The following is an 18,990-nucleotide window of genomic DNA, read 5'->3' on the forward strand; positions in this document are numbered from 1 at the left end:
TTGGCAATTTTCCATCGATGGTGCTGCAGTCCAGTTTATTCCATGCCTCTCAAACTGATGACAACTGCAGTTTGCTATTTAGATTAGTTTGCTTTAGTTTAGGTTTAAGTTTATTATTATCACATGTACCAAGTTAAAGTGAAGAGCATTGTTTTGCACGCTATCCGACACAGATAAGATATGCCATACATAAATATGGTCAAGTCAAATTCGAGTACATTAGATAGAGCAAAGGGGAAAGATACAGAGTGCAAATATGTTCTTTGTCATTCTTAGAACTGCCTCCTCTCCACCAAACAATAATGGAATGATATCAACACAACAATTTTTTGTCTTTTTTTTAATGGAACGGAAAGTAAAAATTAAGTTTCGAGGAAATGTTGCTCTGAAAACAAGGGGTTCTTGTAAGGCTAAGGTGAGATAAGTGACGATCTTCACCGCATTGTGTCCCTGTAGCAAGCAGCTTATCACCCAGAGGTATCCAGTGATGTTCGTACCCGGGCCCTTCGTTTTGGCAAAGAATGTTCTGAGGGATACCTGGCTCTGCTGGAACATGTACTTATTGTAAGTAACCAATAATAATGCGTTGTAGTTTAAATATTTTAAATATTACTGAGTGAGAATGAACATTTTTCCGATAGTAGTTAATTGTTTACTGGTATAATTTACAATAAATTGTTTAAATCAAGCAGATGTTCATTGTTTAAGATTTCTTTCTTAGAGCCAAAGAGTCAATTTCCACTATCGTTCTATTTATTTCTGACAGCATTTCATTTAGTTGCACCTCTCTCTTTATTCCCTACAATCATGCATCTTTTTAAAATATATATCTGTGCTTTACTGAAATTACTTCACTTTATCATAGAGTGTACTTCGCTTCATAACTCGTCACCTGGAAGGATATTTTCTGTCTTTTCTGGACCTTCCAGTTACCACTATTCCTGACGGTGAAAGTTTCTCTCTGTATCAAAAACCCTCATTGTTTTTGAGGTCTTCATCGACAATGCAGCATTGGCAGGATCCATATTCTCCCATCTCTACACGTAACTGACATCCCCCTCACTCAAGTATAACATCATTCTCTCTATTATCTACAATGTCGTAACCTTAATTTACTGACACAAATTGCTATGTTTATGGATAGGAAAGGTTTAGATTTAGTGGGACATGGGCCACACGTGTGCAAATGGGACTAGCTTACATAGGGCAACCTGTTGGTCATGAGTAAGTTCGGCCGAGGTGCTGTTTCTGTGCTGTGGGACTACATGATTCTATGTATTTGATTTGTTTTCTCCTTCATTCCTTGTTCTGACAATTGGCTCTCCCTGCTATCAAAAAGTGCTGGATATTTCTGCCTATGGTCATACTGCTTTCCTTGGCTAGCTATTCATTTCTTTGTTAGTTTGGACTATTTTACTGCCGTAGGCTTCCCAATTGAACTCGAGTGTCATCTGCTGATAGACACCAGTGTTGTCTTCTCGTGTTTTTGTGAAGACAGGATCCATTGCTGAAGAATTTCCTTACTCCCTGATCCATTAACTCTGGGGCCATTTCTACTTTCCTGTCTGCAGTGCTGGTTAAATATTTTAAAACTGCTGTTCCCTGGGTAGTAGAGTGAAATCGATGACTTTTTGTTTGTGAGAAAGCGAGGATTTGGAAACTATAAATATCATTAGTTTTTTATTGTAGTTTTAGAGATATAGCGCGGAAACAGGCCCGGATACAGCACAGAAACCAACCAGCGATCCCTGCACATGAACACGATCCAACATAAACTAGGGACAATTTACACTTCCACCAAGCCAATTAACTTACAAACGTGCACGTCTTTGGAAGTCAAAAGGAATAGGAGTAGAATTAGGCCATTCGGCCCTTCAACTCTACTCCGCCATTCAATTGTGGCTGATCTATCTCTCCCTCCTAACCCCATTCTCCTGTCTTCTCCCCATAACCTCTGACACCTGTATTGGCACATGTGGGAGGAAACTGACGATCTTGGAGAAAACCCATGCGGTCACGGGGAGAACGTACAAACCGTATGCAGACAGCACTCGTAGTTGGGATCGAACCTGGATCTCTGGCACTGCAAACGCTGTAAGGTAGCAACTCTACCACTACACCACCATGCCACCCGATAATCTACTTGATTACCTGTGTACATTTTAGTTAGAGAGATGATTATTTTTTCTTCAGGGTGCATTGACCATATAGATGCCAATGTCTTTGCATATGGTACTGTTTAGCATTACTGAGAAACCTATTGGTCATTCATACTCTTACTCTACATAGTCCTATGTTTGCCAGTCAAATCTCCAAATTTTCCATTACTAGGACATTTTGTTGCTTTGCCATGTTATAAACATTAAATCATTTCTCCTTTCTTCCCACCCACTTTTCATTTTCATTCCTTCAATTTATTTCGTAGCCGGTGAGTATCTCGAGTCACAGCAGAACAAGTTGTCTGGCTGCACTGAAATGTTGTGCATGGATCTGTCCAAATATAGAGAATATGTGGAGTGCTGTGAAATGAATCTTTCCCACTGCCTGTGTTGCTGACGCCATGATGTACCGCAGAGCAATTAACTTCCAATGCTGCCAAATATGTGCAAATTCAAAGTTCCTCTGCAGCCCTTAACTGGTTCTGTGGATACACAAACATGAACACAATTTACTGCTTTTGAAAACTAATGACTGCTTGGCCCTCAGATCCGTAAAGTTTTAACTCCTACGTATTGATTAAACTGTAGCAATAAATTACACAAAATGCAGCTGAATAGAAAAGTCCAAATGAAAGTCCAAGATAACAATTCATTATCAATTGTTTTGCGCTATGCAGAATGGGACCTTGTATAATATCTTCCTTTGAAAACTTAGGTTTGAATGAAATCATTTCCTATAATCTGAGCAAATAGTTTAGAATTAAAATGTCCACTTTGAACTATTAATTCAGTAAGCCTGAAATGGGCTATACATTATAACCATATAACCATATAACAATTACAGCACGGAAACAGGCCATCTCGGCCCTACAAGTCCGTGCCGAACAATTTGACAGGCAGTTACATTATCAGTAACAAACTTGGCTCTTGGGTATCAACGACGCCACTTAGTATAAATTCTCCCAAAAGTTATTGTCCTTTCAGATATGTAACAGATACATGAGATACAAGCACCAGGCTGATGTATTTTAGCGGTGAAAAAAAATTGGAATTATGAGTTGTGTTGATTTGACTCACTTTTATGAGCATGTTTTGAAGATGTCAGGAGATCCGTGTGGCAAAAACAAGTTGACCTTCAAATGAGCTGATTATAAGTAATAATTTCTGTGAGGTAATACATCATTTTAGTTGTAAAATCATAACTCTTCTTTCCACAAATAATGAGAGACATGTGTATGCATGTGTTCCCTTCAGCAAATGTGGCCTGAAATGTACTGGATTTTGGTGGAGAACTTTTAACTTTTTCAGGCATGTTTTGTTTTGTTTTGGCCATCACCAAATTGCATGCACTGGATTTCTAATGAAATTTGTACCGCACGTCCAATTGTGTGATTTCTCTACTACTCCCAAATTATTTCAGTAAAATACCAATGATATTATATCACTAAGAATCTTAGTGCATTTGGACACCTTGTTTCAATACCATGTGGAGGCCAAGTCAATTAATATTTTGGGGGCGAATGGCCTAATTCTGCTTCTATCACATATGACCTCAGAGATTGATAGATTCTTGATTAGTACGGGTGTCAAGGGTTATGGGGAGAAGGCAGGAGAATGCTGTTAAGATGAGAAGATAGATCACCCATGATTGAATGGTGGAGTAGACTTGATGGGCCGAATGGCTTAATTCTGCTCCGATCACTTATGAACCAAGAGCGAGTTTATCTTCAGATAGGCTCAGTGAGGAAGAATAGTTTGGTGAATGAAGGACTATTTGCCTTTTCACCACATGTCATTTGCCCTTCAAGGTAGGAATCATTTGCAATTTGGGTGAAAACCTAACAATGGGAATTAAGTGAAAGTTTAATCAATTCCTTTGGGTCAGAAACAGCAGTGACCAAGGATCTTGGTTAAATGTGAGACCAGTACAGATGGTCCACATTCATGCAAGTTACTTATCTTTGCTGCAATTGAGCCTTCAATTGGATCTGAAATAAATATTAGCATTGCTTCCAAATCAAACGTCCCTGAAGTTTCCTCTAAGCATTAGTAAAAGACCAACACAGCTGTTCTAAACCAACAAAAAAAACCCCAGTATCCCAGCATTTTGTTTTGAGGCACTGAATTTTTGAGTAATTTCCAGATCCATAGGTATCCATCTCATTCACACCTCAGCTTTGTATAGTGTATATTTCTGCTCCAATAATAACTTCTAAAATGTTTGTAAGAAACAGGCAAAGCACATTAACGTTCCAAAATTAGTACTTTGAACTCTCAGCATTTGAAGGTTAACAAATGTGTCTTGCTGTGGTTGACAAAACATCAGAAGAAATGACAATAATTTAATCTTATTAAACCAAGTACATGCATGTGTGTGAATAAGTGTGCAGTCATAAGAAAGGCCAGCAATTAATACCTTTGTTGCTCAATATTTCTTCTCTCACTTCCAGACTCTTCAGAAGCCATCAACAGATCTTAAGCAGCAGCTGACAGGCTATTCAAAACGTGTGGCGGGTTCTGTCACTGAACTTATCCAGGCAGCGGAAGCGATGAAAGGTAACAGAAAGTTTTACAATTAATTTAATTATTTGCATCCATAAGATCATTACTGATGTGTATAAAGAAAAGGAGCCTGTATTTATTTTTATTGTTGGGTGAAGAGCCATGCAAGGAATAGGTTTCATACTTGGCTTTTGTTAAACTCCAATACATTTACTATCTGGCAATTCAACTCACAGTTTTTAGAGAGCTACACAGTGATTTGATTGAAAAATTTAATGTGTAAGATAATTGAAGCTACCCTCATGTTATTGATGGTGCCTTTTGATGTTATTCTTCCCTACCGCAGAATAATGCTAAAGATGTTCCTTATTGAAATTGTGTTTGCTCCTGAGTTTAACTGACATAATGATACCTTTGGCTTTCTCTGCCTGTAACCCAGAGATGGGTATGTGTTGGGAATGCATGGAGAAAGATCTCTATAAATAAATAGGAAATTAGCAGCATTAATAAGTTGATCTGAAATGGGTCTGGACGTGATGATCATCATCAGTTCAACCGTTTGGATTTTAGAGATACAGCGCAGAAACAGGCCCATCAGGTCCATGCCGACCAGTGACCACCCTGTACACTAGAACTATCCTACACACATGGAGAATTTACAATTTAAAGAAGCCAATTAGCCTACAAACCTATGCATCTTTGGAGTGTAAGAGTAAACCGGAGCATCCAGACAAAACCCATGCGATCACAGGGAGAACATACAAACCGTGCAGATAGCACCCATGCTCAGGATTGAACCCTGGTCTCTGTTACTGTAAGGCAGCAACTATACCATGGCACCACTGTGCTGCCCTGACTGAACACTTACACTGCTAATCAGATAATGGTAGGAAAGGATGCAGGAGAATAATGTGGATAACATGTCAATGACCACAGTCCTGTCAAAAATGACAGGGAGGGAAAGATTATTTTTATCTCACAATGACAGTGGTATATTTTGGTGTAATGATTACAGAAATTGATTGGATTTGAATAAGGAGTTCACCGAAATGCAAGCATAGGTTTAGTCCAGTAAAGGGAATTGGATGTAAACACAAAATGCTGGAGTAACTCAGCAGGACAGGCAGCATCTCCGGAGAGAAGGAATGGGTGACGTTTCGGTGAGGAAAGGTCTCGACCTGAAACGTCACCCATTCCTTCTCTCCAGAGATGCTGCCTGTCCCGCTGAGTTACTCCAGCTTTTAGTGTCTATGGTTTAAACCCACATCTGCAGTTTTGTCCTACACAAAGGAAATTGGTGGTTGGGTTAAGGCTGACAGGATAAACACTAAAGAGCCATGGATTAAGGCACAATCAAAAGGAAGTAACTGGATATCTGAGTCAACAGAAAGAAATAAAAACTTAAATTGCAAATTAGTTTGGCATAAATGTCAAAGTGTCGGGATTGCATACCATTGAGACCATTAACTGCTTTCAGTCAGCTCAAAGTTTTATTTTATCCTTTCATTTTGTAATCGTCATGTTTTGTTTTGGCCATCACCAAATTGCATGCACTGGATTTCTAATGAAATTTGTACCGCACGATATGACCACAAAATATGAGCAAAAGCATTACTGAGTCTTTTAAAGCTTAGTTCACGAGAAGAACTTTAAATGTTGCATGTTATCTGCTGACTTATACATCAGGCATTTATTCTGGGAAACTGAAGGGGTTGAGTACATACCACAGCTCTTGATGCTGACTTTAGCATTACACAATCATGCAAAGAAACATAAGAAAACATGGGAAATGTATTTGCACTAGAAATTCCTTCATATTTAATCATTACATTTTAAAGATAATTAGATTATGTCTTTCAGACAGTTTTCCAGGACACACCATATACTTTGTTGCCCTTCTACAAACATACGTGTCTGACTAATTGCTATATATGGAATTTTTCTGTTAGCTAATTTCACCCACAAAACCCTGGAGGAAACTCTGCTAGAGTAGATAATCTTCTAGTGTGCTGAAGATTTTAGTTGTGGGTTGTGACAATTGGCCGATTACTTTTCTACAACACATATAAATTTTTTGCAGCCTTTCAATTTCATTCTATTTAATTTCATAAACATTGTTTCACATAAACTAGCCTTTTGTCTTCAGATTGAACACATTTGTAATGATATTATTAGTTTATTAAGAAAACAATTTATCACAAATGGTGTTCAAGAAGGAACTGCAGATGCTGGAAGATCGAAGGTACACAAAATTGCTGGAGAAACTCAGCGGGTGCAGCAGCATCTATGGAGCGAAGAAAATAGGCGAGGTTTCGGCCCGAAACGTCGCCTATTTTTATCACAAATGGTGATACTTTTTGATGCAAATTTTGTTTTTAAAGCGTGAGATATATAATGGGTTGGGGCAAACCTCTGGATGTTCTAAATATGTGGTTGCATCTTGTGACTTGAATCCCTCCTGAAACTTCCTTTAATCAGGTTATAAATATCTTGCAGCTCCAGATATGCTGCTAAGCTCCCCCTTTCACTCCTTGTTTGCTCCTTCCATGTGTTTAACTAATTCCTGATGAAAGCAAATTCTGATACTGAGATCTGCACGACTTCCGTGAATCACCATCTCTGTTTTGCTCTGTATCATTGTGAGACTTTTAAGACAGTGCTCCAGCTTTAGAAACTGGGGTGGGGGGTGGCACTGTTGTGTACTCTGCCTGTCCTTGGCAGAGTTCAGTCAATGTTAAGAAATTTGAATGCATATTAGAAAGTATGGGAGTGCTGAAAACAGAGTGAGGTGCTGGCCCTCCATTTAACAATATTCAACAATTTGGTTGTTAACAACTTGTCTGAGGCAGTCAATTTCAAGCTCTGAATCAGTTTCTGAAATCAGAAATGCTGGCCAAGCTGCACTTTCTGTCAGGTGAAAATGTTAGTGACCAAGTACAGCATGAGTTAGACTCTTGTTTTCAGACATAAAATACCTTTATTGCCAAACTCTGCTAATATTATTAAGTCCACATGGAAGTATATTTTGCGCATGTTATAAAGTGCTAAAAGGCTTTTTTTTTTAATGGTCATGATTGATTGCTTTCTGATGTAACCTTTATTATAGGAACAGAATGGGTGGATCCTGAAGACCCAACAGTTATTGCTGAGAATGAGCTGCTGAGAGCTGCTGCAGCTATTGAGGCAGCTGCCAAGAAACTGGAACAACTGCAGCCAAGAGCTAAACCTAAGGTGATAAAAATACACCCACAGAAGGACATTAACGTTCTCTACGTCTGCTCCTGGGTTTACATACTTGGAAAAAATGGAATAATCATTTCACTTCTTATTAATTATCCTGTTAGAAATCGTGTTGCTCGACCTGATGTTTCAAGTTGAGATGTTTTTTTTTTTTAATTTCATGTAAACCATCTTTGATTATCTTTCCTTTGCATGTTAGCTGACTTCACCTGCGTCAATGAAGCTATGTTGACTGTGACACTATAGATTAGGGAAGGGAGAATTTGCAGAATCCGATGGTATGATCCATTGCACAAAGATAAAAGTACGCATGTGAATGAATGGGGACAAGATTGGACCTGTGTATTGCCCCTATGCTTAGCTCACTGCTGCTTACCTTGAGGGTTGCATATTGGTAATGCAGAATTGCAGGCAGCCCCAGACAATGATCTGTGACTGAAATCCTTTAAAGCAGGAATTTGCAGGAAGTGAGGGGAGATGAAGAATGCAATAGATAATCATGCTGGGTGCCAAGTTGGCTACATTGTGGTGCTTAGAGAGCTTGGTCATTTTCAGCGATTCTCTAATTATCATACTATCTTTAAAACATACCTTTGGCTCATTATTGACATAGGTGTGCCTTTAATGGGGTTGACATAATGGGAAAATATGCCCAAGTTACTCCCATACATACCTACCTCACAGCCACAGATTAGCTTACTGCATTGAAATACTGATTTACTAGGTGTTTTGAAAAATGCACATTCTGGATTTTGCTGTCCTTGCCGATGGAGAAGTTTCTGTCCTAAAGTAGCGGACTGGTTTTGCCAACAAATTTACAGATGTCCAATAACCATGACTCTTTCAGATTACTTACCATTTTAATTCACAAATGTGTAGGCAAGAGTCAAGAGTGTTTTTTTTTTGTCATTTGTCCCAGATAGAACAATGAAATTCTTACTTGCTGCAGCACAACGGAATATGCAAACCGAGTATAATATGACAAACGAGGGAGAGAAAAGAAAAGCTCAGTGTGTATATATATATATACACTTACAACATACTTATATATATATATATCAAAAAAACAAACAAAACAGTGCAACAATAATAATAGTCTAATGTAGTTCAGAGCCTATATGAGGTTAATAGAAACATAGAAAATAGGTGCCGGAGGAGGCCATTCAGCCCTTCAAGCCAGCAGGGCCATTCGTTGTGATCATGGCTGATCATCCCCAATCAATAACCCGTGCGTGCCTTCTCCCCATATCCCTTGATTCCACTAGCCCCTAGAATCAAGCTCTATCTAACTCTCTCTTAAATCTATCCAGTGGTTTGGCCTCCACTGCCCTCTGTGGCAGGGAATTCCACAAACTCACAACTCTGGGTGAACACGTTTTTTCTCACCTCAGTATTAAATGGCCTCCCCTTTATTTTAAGACTGTGGCCCCTGGTTCTAGACTCGCTCAACATCGGGAACATTTATCCTGCATCTAGCTTGTCCAGTCCTTTTATAATTTTATATGTTTCTATAAGATTCCCCTCATCCTTCTAAACTCCAGTGAATACAAGCCTAGTCTTGGCAATCTTTCCTCATATGACAGACCTGTCATCCCAGGGATCAATCTTGTGAACCTACGCTGCACTGCCTCAAACACAAGGATGTCCTTCCTCAAATTAGGAGACCAAAACTGTGCACAATACTCCAGATGTGGTCTTACCAGAGCCCTATACTACTGCAGAAGAACCTCTTTACTCCTATACTGAAATCCTCTTGTTATGAAGGCCAACATTCCATTAGCTCTCTTCACTGCCTACTGTACCTGTAAGCCAACTTTCAGTGACTGGTGTACAAGGACACCCAGGTCTCGCTGCACCTGCCCCTTACCTAACCTAACCCCATTGAGATAATAATCTGCCCCCTTGTTTTTTGCCGCCAAAGTGGATAACTTCACATTTATCTATATTATACTACATCTGCCACGCATCTGCCCACTCAATCAACCAGGTTGTAGTGTTTAATAGCCTGATGGCTGTAGACGATTTGATTGTGAAATGTATCAAAGATGAAGAGAAGCCTGTACTCTTCTGCAGATTACTCGTGTGCAATTGCTGCAAGGGGAAATCAATAGTAACAGAAGATGGGCCACGTGAATACTCTGGAACGAAAGTCCAAGCTTACACTGGACATTTGTGATTGAGATTAGTTCATTTGTCTTGGTTTTTCACAGTCTCTGAATTGGGGGAGGGTGTCACACCATAAAATACTTCCACCCAATGGAAAAGTTTTTATGAACTTTGAGAAATTTAAGCATGAATTCTTAAGTTTTTGTTTTTTTTAATCCGTATCATAGACACAAGCAAAATTTGCAAACGTAAAATATGTAATTGTACAGGTGGAATTATTTTCACAGATAATGCAAGCATTTTTGCATTCAATTAACTTGACTGAACACTTAGTGATTTCTATTTAAATTCTGGGTCATGCATGTATTTTTTAACCATGGCATCAAAAACTTTCTATTTGAATTATGTTATTTTGAAACTTCGGCAAATCTCTAGTTTCTATTTTGTAACAAAATGATTTATGACACAATTAATATTTTGATTAGCACTATACAAATATTGTACAGGCGACTGTCTGATATGTTTGCTATATTAAGTTGTTATCTAAAACTCAACTATATATCAAACATATTTGTATAGTTTCTTGTCTTTCCAGCATTTTAAAAGGTGGCTGATAAATATTGTGTAATAGTACAAAAAAACTTTGGTGGTTTATTAATGAATCTTCTGTCTTTAATTCCATATCTGATAATGCAAGTTTTAGTGACGTTAAGCAATTTATATCTTGTACTCTTTTAGATGGGTAGTAAGTTTAGAAATATTTCAACATTATTTGTCATCAATTCTTTAAATTTCATTATATTTAAAGTCGTGTAAATTTCTGTTTAACGATTTTAGTCAATTTAAATTGCTAATATTTTCAATGTGTTTACATTCATATTTAATCTAAAAACAAATTATCCAACAGCAAGCAGACGAAAGCCTTAACTTTGAAGAACAGATCCTGGAGGCAGCCAAATCTATTGCCGCCGCAACCAGTGCCCTTGTGAAAGCTGCCTCCGCTGCTCAGAGGGAGCTTGTCGCTCAAGGCAAGGTAAAGAGTAACCTGACATCAGTTTATTTTGCACGTTATCTTGAGTGTGCTCTTTTAGCAAAAATATATTTAAATAGTTGTGGTGTGTGTGTATCCTATTGTCAGCATTAGAAACATAGAAAAATAGATGCAGGAGTGGGCCATTCAGCCCTTGCAATGACCTTGTGTACTTGTGCCGTGTGTATAATGGGGGTTTATTCACGCACCCCCCATAGGACCGACCATCTGAGGTATTGGTATAATGAAGAATTGCAACAATTGAATGCTAAATAATTGCCAAACCTCCTTGTGTTTTTCGCCACCTGTTTGGGGGGAAAAAAACTTTTTTCCAATTGGTATCCTTCTAAATTCATTGACTTAAAACTTTTTTTTAAAATCCTGCAATGTACATGTTCAATTACATTTGTTTTTGTTTTGTAGGTTGGAGCTGTGCCTGCAAATGCAGCGGATGATGGGCAGTGGTCCCAAGGCCTCATTTCAGCAGTAAGTACTGTGCTTAAGGGTGCTGTTGGATGTTCCCACTAAATAAACAAAATGTGCTCAGTTGTTAAATGCTTTGCATAGTTTAGATTGAAACTGGTGTCAAATTTGCTTCTCCCTTTGGAAGACCTCTTAGTTTGAAAATACTTGTAGCTTACTTCCAAATGTGTCAGATAAAAATGGGGGGGGGGGGGGGGGGAGGAACAATTGAACCCAGTGGAAGTTGTACCATTACACTTTACAATTCCATTGCTGCCATTAACATTTAGTTAAAGCGTGAACAAAATCAAAATATCAAAATGTTGAAAAATGTATGTTCAATCCTATGAGCCCTAATTTAATTTCTATTATAAATTGGTGTACAAATAACTTTGCTTCTTTACACCTTGCAAAAGTACAAAGGAAATGGATAATTTTGTTGAGCGTAATTCTAATGAAACTGACAAACAATATGATAACATTAAGTGTGAGAAGTATTAAAGGAATTTCAGAGGATTTTGAAATCTTTGTGTAATTTAAGTAAACCGAGGACCCTATTTGAATCTTGACCTGTATTGTAATATTGTTGCTTCAAGCTTCAGGCTCACAAGTAATGTTGCTGCTTTAACAGGCCCGAATGGTTGCTGCTGCCACAAGCAGCCTGTGTGAAGCAGCCAATGCTGCCGTTCAAGGACATGCCAGTGAGGAGAAGCTCATCTCTTCAGCCAAACAGGTGGCAGCATCCACAGCTCAGCTGTTAGTGGCATGCAAGGTGAAAGCAGATCAGGATTCAGAGGCCATGAAGAGACTTCAGGTATGAAAATTGAGGGGGTTTTTTTTTGCCTTGAATACAATTCATGCCTTTTTGAAAATTAACCTACACAACTAGTGGTGTGCACAAATTCTATCAATGACCAAGATTACAAGGTGCTGTCAATTTCAGTCATTCAACATACATTCCTCCTTTATCTATGTAGGAGAGTTTCTTTCAGTTTAAAAAAAGATACGATCGCACTGCAATGTTGTAAATCAATAGAATTCAATGACAATGTACATCCTGATCCTTAGATGAGCAAAACCCTAAAAAAAAACCATACACAACCAGAAAAGCATCCAATGCCGGTTCTATTGCTTAGAGACTTTTCCCATTTACTTAATATTCTCACTGAATTAGAGTTGAGAATAATTTGCTATACTGGGTGGTCACAGTGCCGCAGCGGTAGTGTTGCTGCCTTACAGTGAATGCAGCGCCGGAGACCCGGGATCGATCCCGACTATGGGTGCTGTCTGTACAGAGTTTGTACGTTCTCCCCGTGCCCTGCGTGGGTTTTCTCCGATATCTTCGGTTTCCTCCCACACTCCAAAGACGTACAGGTTTGTAGGTTAATTGGCTTGATAAATGTAAACATTGTCCCTAGTGGGTGTAGGATAGTGTTAATGTGCGGGGATCGCTGGTCGGCGCAGACCCAGTGGGCCGAAAGGTCTGTTTCTGCGCTGTATCAATTAAAAACTCAAACTAAACTAAAAAAAACAAACTTACTGGGCAGTCACTGGGGATTGATTATAACTTCTTCCACCCTGGTTTTGTGGGTTCTTAGATGACAGATGAGGTCACTGGGAGCCTCTTCCTTGGGCAGGCAAGTGTGTTGTTTCTGAGGTGGCGTGTACCTCCTGCTGTTTACAAGGGGCTTTTGTGTGATCCTGATGCATGGACTTGATCCTCAGCATCATCCCAAATTTTCCAATCTCCACTTTGATTATTTCTGGGTCAGTCATTCCCCATGAGTCGGTACATATGTTGTATTTTTTCACAGATAAGTTTTGAGAGCATCTTTGAATCTTTTCCATGATGGAGCTCGGAATAGGATCTTGTATCATGCAGACAAACAGCGTGGGCTGCCCAATGGCACACTGCTCAGTTAGCGCCTCAGTACTGGAGATATTGGCCTGGGAGAAGACATTAACATTTTTTTCATTTATCCTTCCAGTGAATTTGAAGAATTATTTGGTAGTATCTGTCCAGTACCTGCAGGTAGCTGCTGTGTGGTCTGTTTTACAGAGACATGGCTCACCCCTGCCTAACCTGTTTGTGCCATTCAACCTGGGAGCTCTCACTCTACCAGATGGACAGTACGTCATCCTCGAGGGTGCAGGGTTCAGCTTTCTAATTAACTCTGCACGGTGCTTGGATGTGGAGGTCCTGGCGAGCTCCTGTTCCCCAGAACCTGAATATCTTAAGTCAAGTGTCGTCCCTACTACCTGCCGTGGGAATTAACATTGGCTATCCCTCCCCAGGCCAATGCTAAGTTTGCACTTGAGGAACTACACACTGTCACCAATAGCCTTGACATGAAGTACCCTGAGGCCGTGTTCATAATGTATGGGGACTTCAATCAGGCCAACCGTGAGCTTGCTGCCAAAATACCATCAGCATGTTTCCTGTCCAACCAGAGGCCCAAACACACTTGATCACAGCTACACAACCATCAATAATGCATGCCCCTCCATTCCCAGGCCAGACTTTGGCAAATCTGATCACCTGTGCCCTATTTACAATCAGAAACTGAAGTGTGGGGAGGCAGCACAGCAAATTGTGCAGTGCTGGACCGAGGAAACAGATGAGATCTTCGTGACTGCTTAGATTTGGTGGACTGATCCATTTTCGAGGGCTCTGTAGCTAATCTAGTTGACCGTGCGATTGGTGTCACAGACTTCATCATCATGTGTATAGAGGACTGTGAACCAAAGAATTTTAGATGCTGGATAAAATCAAAGGTAGGCACAAAATGCTTTAGAAACTCAGCGGGTGAAGCAGCGTCTATGGAGAGAAGGAATGGGTGACGTTTCGGGTCGAGACCCTTCCTCAGCAAATGAGTGTGTTCCCCGACCGGAAACCATGGATGATCTGTGTGATCCACTCCCATGTGAAGTCCAAGTCTGCAACATACAAGTCCAATGATCTCAAGCGGTATAAGAAATCTGTCTATGACCTTGGCAGAACCATGAAGAGTGCCAAGAGGGAATTCCATACCAAGCTGGAGTCTCGAGGCAATGGCACTGATACCCATAGATTGTGGCACGGCTGGCAAGCTGTAACTGACTACAAAGCAAGGCAGGCTAGCATATTGAATACACACAGCATAATATAACGATCAACTGGTTGTCTCTAACATTGCACTTTAGTTTCATTGCCGCATTTGTTTCGTCCTATATTTATTTAATATTCACAAGCATAATTCTAGAACGACATAGTCCTCCAAACCCGTCTGCTGGATTTGGAGACCTCATAGTCCTAATTCCATTTAAATGTTGATTTTGGGTGTGCTTTTCTTTTGCAGACTGCAGGTAATGCTGTGAAGAGAGCATCTGACAATCTTGTGAAAGCTGCACAGAAGGCCGCAGCATTTAACGATCATGAAGAGGAAAATATTGTCGTCAAGAACAGGATGGTTGGTGGTATCGCTCAGGTGAGTGAATGGATTGAGATAAATAATAAATATTGCTGGACTAATAAGCCAAAGGATAGTCATTAAAATCTCAAAAGGAGTTAAAGCTAAAAATTAATCTGAGAAAAAATAGCCCACAAAGCTGCATGTCTGCTCTGAAAATCTAGCTGGTCCACTGATAGGGTTTACAGATTTCAGAACATCCCTGCACAATGTACAGGAACTTCTGATGTAAATGAAGGTCCTAAAACTACAGTTGTTGGAAATCGGAACAAAAAATAATGTAAACACTCGGCAAGTCGGGCAGCATCTGTGGAAAGAGAAACAGTTAATATTCATGTTTCTCTTTCCACGGTTGCTACCTGGCCTGCTGAGTGTTTCCAGCATTTTGTGGCACAGTGCTGCAGGGTCGAGTCGCTGCCTCACAGCACCAAAGACCCTAATTCGATTCTGGCTATGGGTGCTGCCAGTATGGAGTTTGCACGTTCTCCCTGTTGCTGCGTGGGTTTTCTCCAGGTGCTCCGGTTTTCTACACATTCCGCAGATGTGCAGATTTGTAGGCTAATTGTCTTCTGTAAATTGTCCCCAGTGTGTAGGATAGAACTAGTGGACGGGCGACCCTTGGTCGGTGTGGGCTGGGCCTGTTTCCATGCTGTATCTCCAAACTGAACTACTTCTAGGAAATCTGCCCTTGCCCAGGCATTCAGCCTCAGAACGAGTGATTAAGGATAGACACAAAATGCTGGAGTAACTCGTTAGGACAGGCAGCATCTCTGGACAGAAGGAATGGGTGACATTTCGGCTCGAGACCCTTCTTCAGACTGCGTCTATGGAATACTTTATTGTCACAAGTGAAAAGGCACAGTGAAATTCTTTGTCTGCTTGCCCAATGTGCTGTGCGTGCGCTATATTTCCGTTATTTTAGAGATTACATCTATTTGTTTGGTTTGCAGATTATTGCAGCCCAGGAGGAAATGTTACGAAAGGAGAGAGAACTTGAAGATGCTCGGAAGAAGCTTGCAATCATCCGTCAGCAACAGTATAAATTCCTTCCCACAGAACTTTGTGACACAGACAATAATTAACTGCAGTCCAGCTAAAGCAGCTAACTGCTGATCCTGGCCATTAGTTTATTCATCAACAGCAAAAGATCTAATCCAGATAAATATGTGGCCAGAGTTTTTTTTAATGTTCATGCAATAGCTTGTTTGTAATTCCCCAAAAGGTGCAATAGGCGATCCATTTCCTGAGTTTTTCTGCATTTTATAAATCTATATTAATTCACATTCAACATATGTTTCATCTTGAGCATTGAAGGGAATGATTAATGTCTGCATGTTATGTATACGATAATAAGATAAATGAAATGTGTGGTTGCAGTACTGATGACAGTGAAACATTTGCTGTAAAGCCTTATGTATGATATTTTTCTAAAGTTTATGAAAGCCAGGAAGTAGGGAGATATATTTGATAATTCCAAAGAAAATGCACGAGACCTGTGCCTCCCAATAGAATGGTGCAAAGCCAATGTCACCAGAGAGTTAGAGCAGCAATGAAATATGCTGAAGTGTGTGTCCACGTTCATGAATTCTAGATTTCGGAGGCTAAATGGTACATATCAACAAAATTCCATAATGGAAAAAAAATACTCCATACAACAGCAGCAGTAATGTTGCCTTAAATCAGGTCAGGAATACTATTTGTTTGGGGGGGAATTAGTGTTACTATCTAACTTTTTTCTATTTTTTAACCAGATGTACATGAATAATGCAGTATTTCAGCAGGGTGCCTTTAATATCAGAATGTGTTTAATCTTTTTTTGGCCTGTAAAACTGCTGTGTTTCCAGTAAAGAGAGAAATAACTTTTTTTTAAAGAATTCAAAGTTTAAATGCAAGTTTTTGTTTAGAAAATATTGTAAGGCATTGCCTATAATTTTTATTCTATTTGGCTTTAACTAAGATAACTAAATTGCAAATTCAGTGAGAATTCAGTGACAAGTTCAGCATTTAACCAAAAAAAATATTTTACCTAATATATTACCAATTAGCTTTGGGTTATTGGTCTCCTCTTACTAAAGCCTTAAGGGCCTGTCCCACCAGCACGCGATTGCATGCGTTTAGCGCGACCAAACGTGGTCGCTTGAGGCGTACAGTCGCGCGGGGCCGGTCTCACTTCGAACCGCGGAGGCGTACAGAGTTGTGCCGGGCTGGTCCGATAATCCTGCACTGTCCGAAAATTACGAGCGCCAACGGCCTGTCGGCCCGCAGGCGCATTGAGGGCGTATGCGGCGTCTTGATAGCGTACGCAGCATCTTGACGTCGTATGTAGCGTCTTGACGGCGTATGCCTAGCGCGTGACGTTGCGCGATGACGTCACCGCCCAGCGTGCCATTGCATGATGAAGTCACCGCCCGACGGCGTGCGACATCCAAATTCAGTCAGCCCACCTCCTGCCCAGCTGATTGGTGAATTTGACGTAAATTACGTCACGCGCGAACTTTGCACGTACTTAGCGCGTACTTACCGCGAACTTAGAGCGAACTCCGCTTCCGTTTGGTCGCGCCAAACGCATACAGTTGCATGCAAGTGGGACAAGCCCTTTACTCCATCACTTTGTGACGCTGCGTACGACGTCAAGACGCTGCGAACGCCTTAAGCGACCACGTTTGGTCGCGCTAGACGCATGCAATCACATGCTGGTGGGATAGGCAGGCCCTTAACTATTTTCTTGCATTTGGCATAAAACATTCAGGTGCTTACATCCATGCCTTAAATAAGAACTTTTTAATCACAATAATAGGGGGTAATTTGTGCACATCTTTCATATTGGAATTTGTCTTAGAATTGTTTGCATCCTCTATTAATGTGAATTTCACACAATTGTGTGTAAATTTTTTATCAAGAACTTAATTATGCCACCGGAAACACAAATGTTTTAAGGCCTCTCCCAGAGCTTTTGAAATGGTAAATCATCAGCTATTTTGCATAATTGCCTCACATTAACATTTATCCTGCAAATGTGTTACTTATACTCCTTTGCCTTTAAATATCACTTTATTTTCATACAATGTGCTTCTAATATTAACATTTAATGAATACCAACTTTCCAATACAATTTGGAAGATTACTTGTGTTTTTATTTTATGGTTTGTTTGGTGAATAAAGTTGGTTTTCAGTAAGGGTTGTACTCGCGCATCATATTTTATTTTAGTTTCACTTCCTTCAGCACACGTTGGCAAATCTCACAGTGAACAGTAGCGGGATCTGTGCATGTATAAAAGCAGTATGTCTATTATAGAATCAGACAAGTATTATAGCACTGGACGTACCCATTTAACCAATCAGCCTCTACTAGCCCTTTTTAAAGAATTCAACACGGTGGCATTCCCTTTTTTTACCTCAAAATATCTATCCAATCAATCAATCAATCAATCAATCAACCTTTATTGCCATCTTGCAAAGCAACAATTGTACAGTGCAAAATGAGAAGACGTTTCCCAGGGAATACCGGAGCATCGCACATAAAACTTAAACATTTCACACTTAATAAAAACAATAAAAACAATCCAGTCCCTGATGAAACAGTACACATAGTTAAAAAGTGCAGTTGAAACAGAAACATTAAAATACAGTAAAAACAGTCATAAGTGGTTAAATGGGTACGTCCAGTGCTATAACAATTGTATGATTCTATAATAGAGATCGTGCTTTTATACATGCACCGATCCACTTCAGTTTCTAAAGCTACAATTAAATCTTCGTCTCACACATTTAAGAGGTATTTTCAAGATCATAATAAGAATGGCATTTAAGAGAATGTTAGATAGGCACATGGGAGTGCAGGGAATAGAGGGATATGGATCATGCATGGGCAGATGAGATCAGTTTAACTTGGCATTATGTTCAGCACAAACATTGTGGGCCGAAGGGTCCATTCCTGTGCTGTAGTGTTCTATGTAAGACACGAAATGGGATCGTGAACAGTTTTTATATTCCACAGAGCCTGCTGAGGAAGGGTCCCAACCCAAAGCATCTGTCCATTTCC

The 18,990-nt window shown here is 39.9% G+C and overlaps 1 protein-coding gene across 1 annotated transcript in view; it reads left to right on the plus strand.

The window, feature by feature from the left end:
• The window catches only part of LOC129695700 (talin-1-like), a 232,274-nt gene extending 214,150 nt beyond the window's left edge, over window positions 1-18,124 (plus strand). The window contains 8 exon segments of the mRNA XM_055632894.1: window positions 457-564; window positions 4,610-4,715; window positions 7,768-7,892; window positions 10,915-11,040; window positions 11,461-11,523; window positions 12,131-12,313; window positions 14,838-14,966; window positions 15,899-18,124. Of these exon segments, the coding sequence (XP_055488869.1) occupies window positions 457-564; window positions 4,610-4,715; window positions 7,768-7,892; window positions 10,915-11,040; window positions 11,461-11,523; window positions 12,131-12,313; window positions 14,838-14,966; window positions 15,899-16,030 (972 nt within the window). The 3' untranslated portion in view covers window positions 16,031-18,124.
• The last annotated feature ends 866 nt before the right edge of the window (window positions 18,125-18,990 follow it).

This window comes from Leucoraja erinacea, chromosome 1 (genome assembly GCF_028641065.1).
Source record: "Leucoraja erinacea ecotype New England chromosome 1, Leri_hhj_1, whole genome shotgun sequence".
Classification (NCBI taxonomy): domain Eukaryota; kingdom Metazoa; phylum Chordata; class Chondrichthyes; order Rajiformes; family Rajidae; genus Leucoraja; species Leucoraja erinaceus.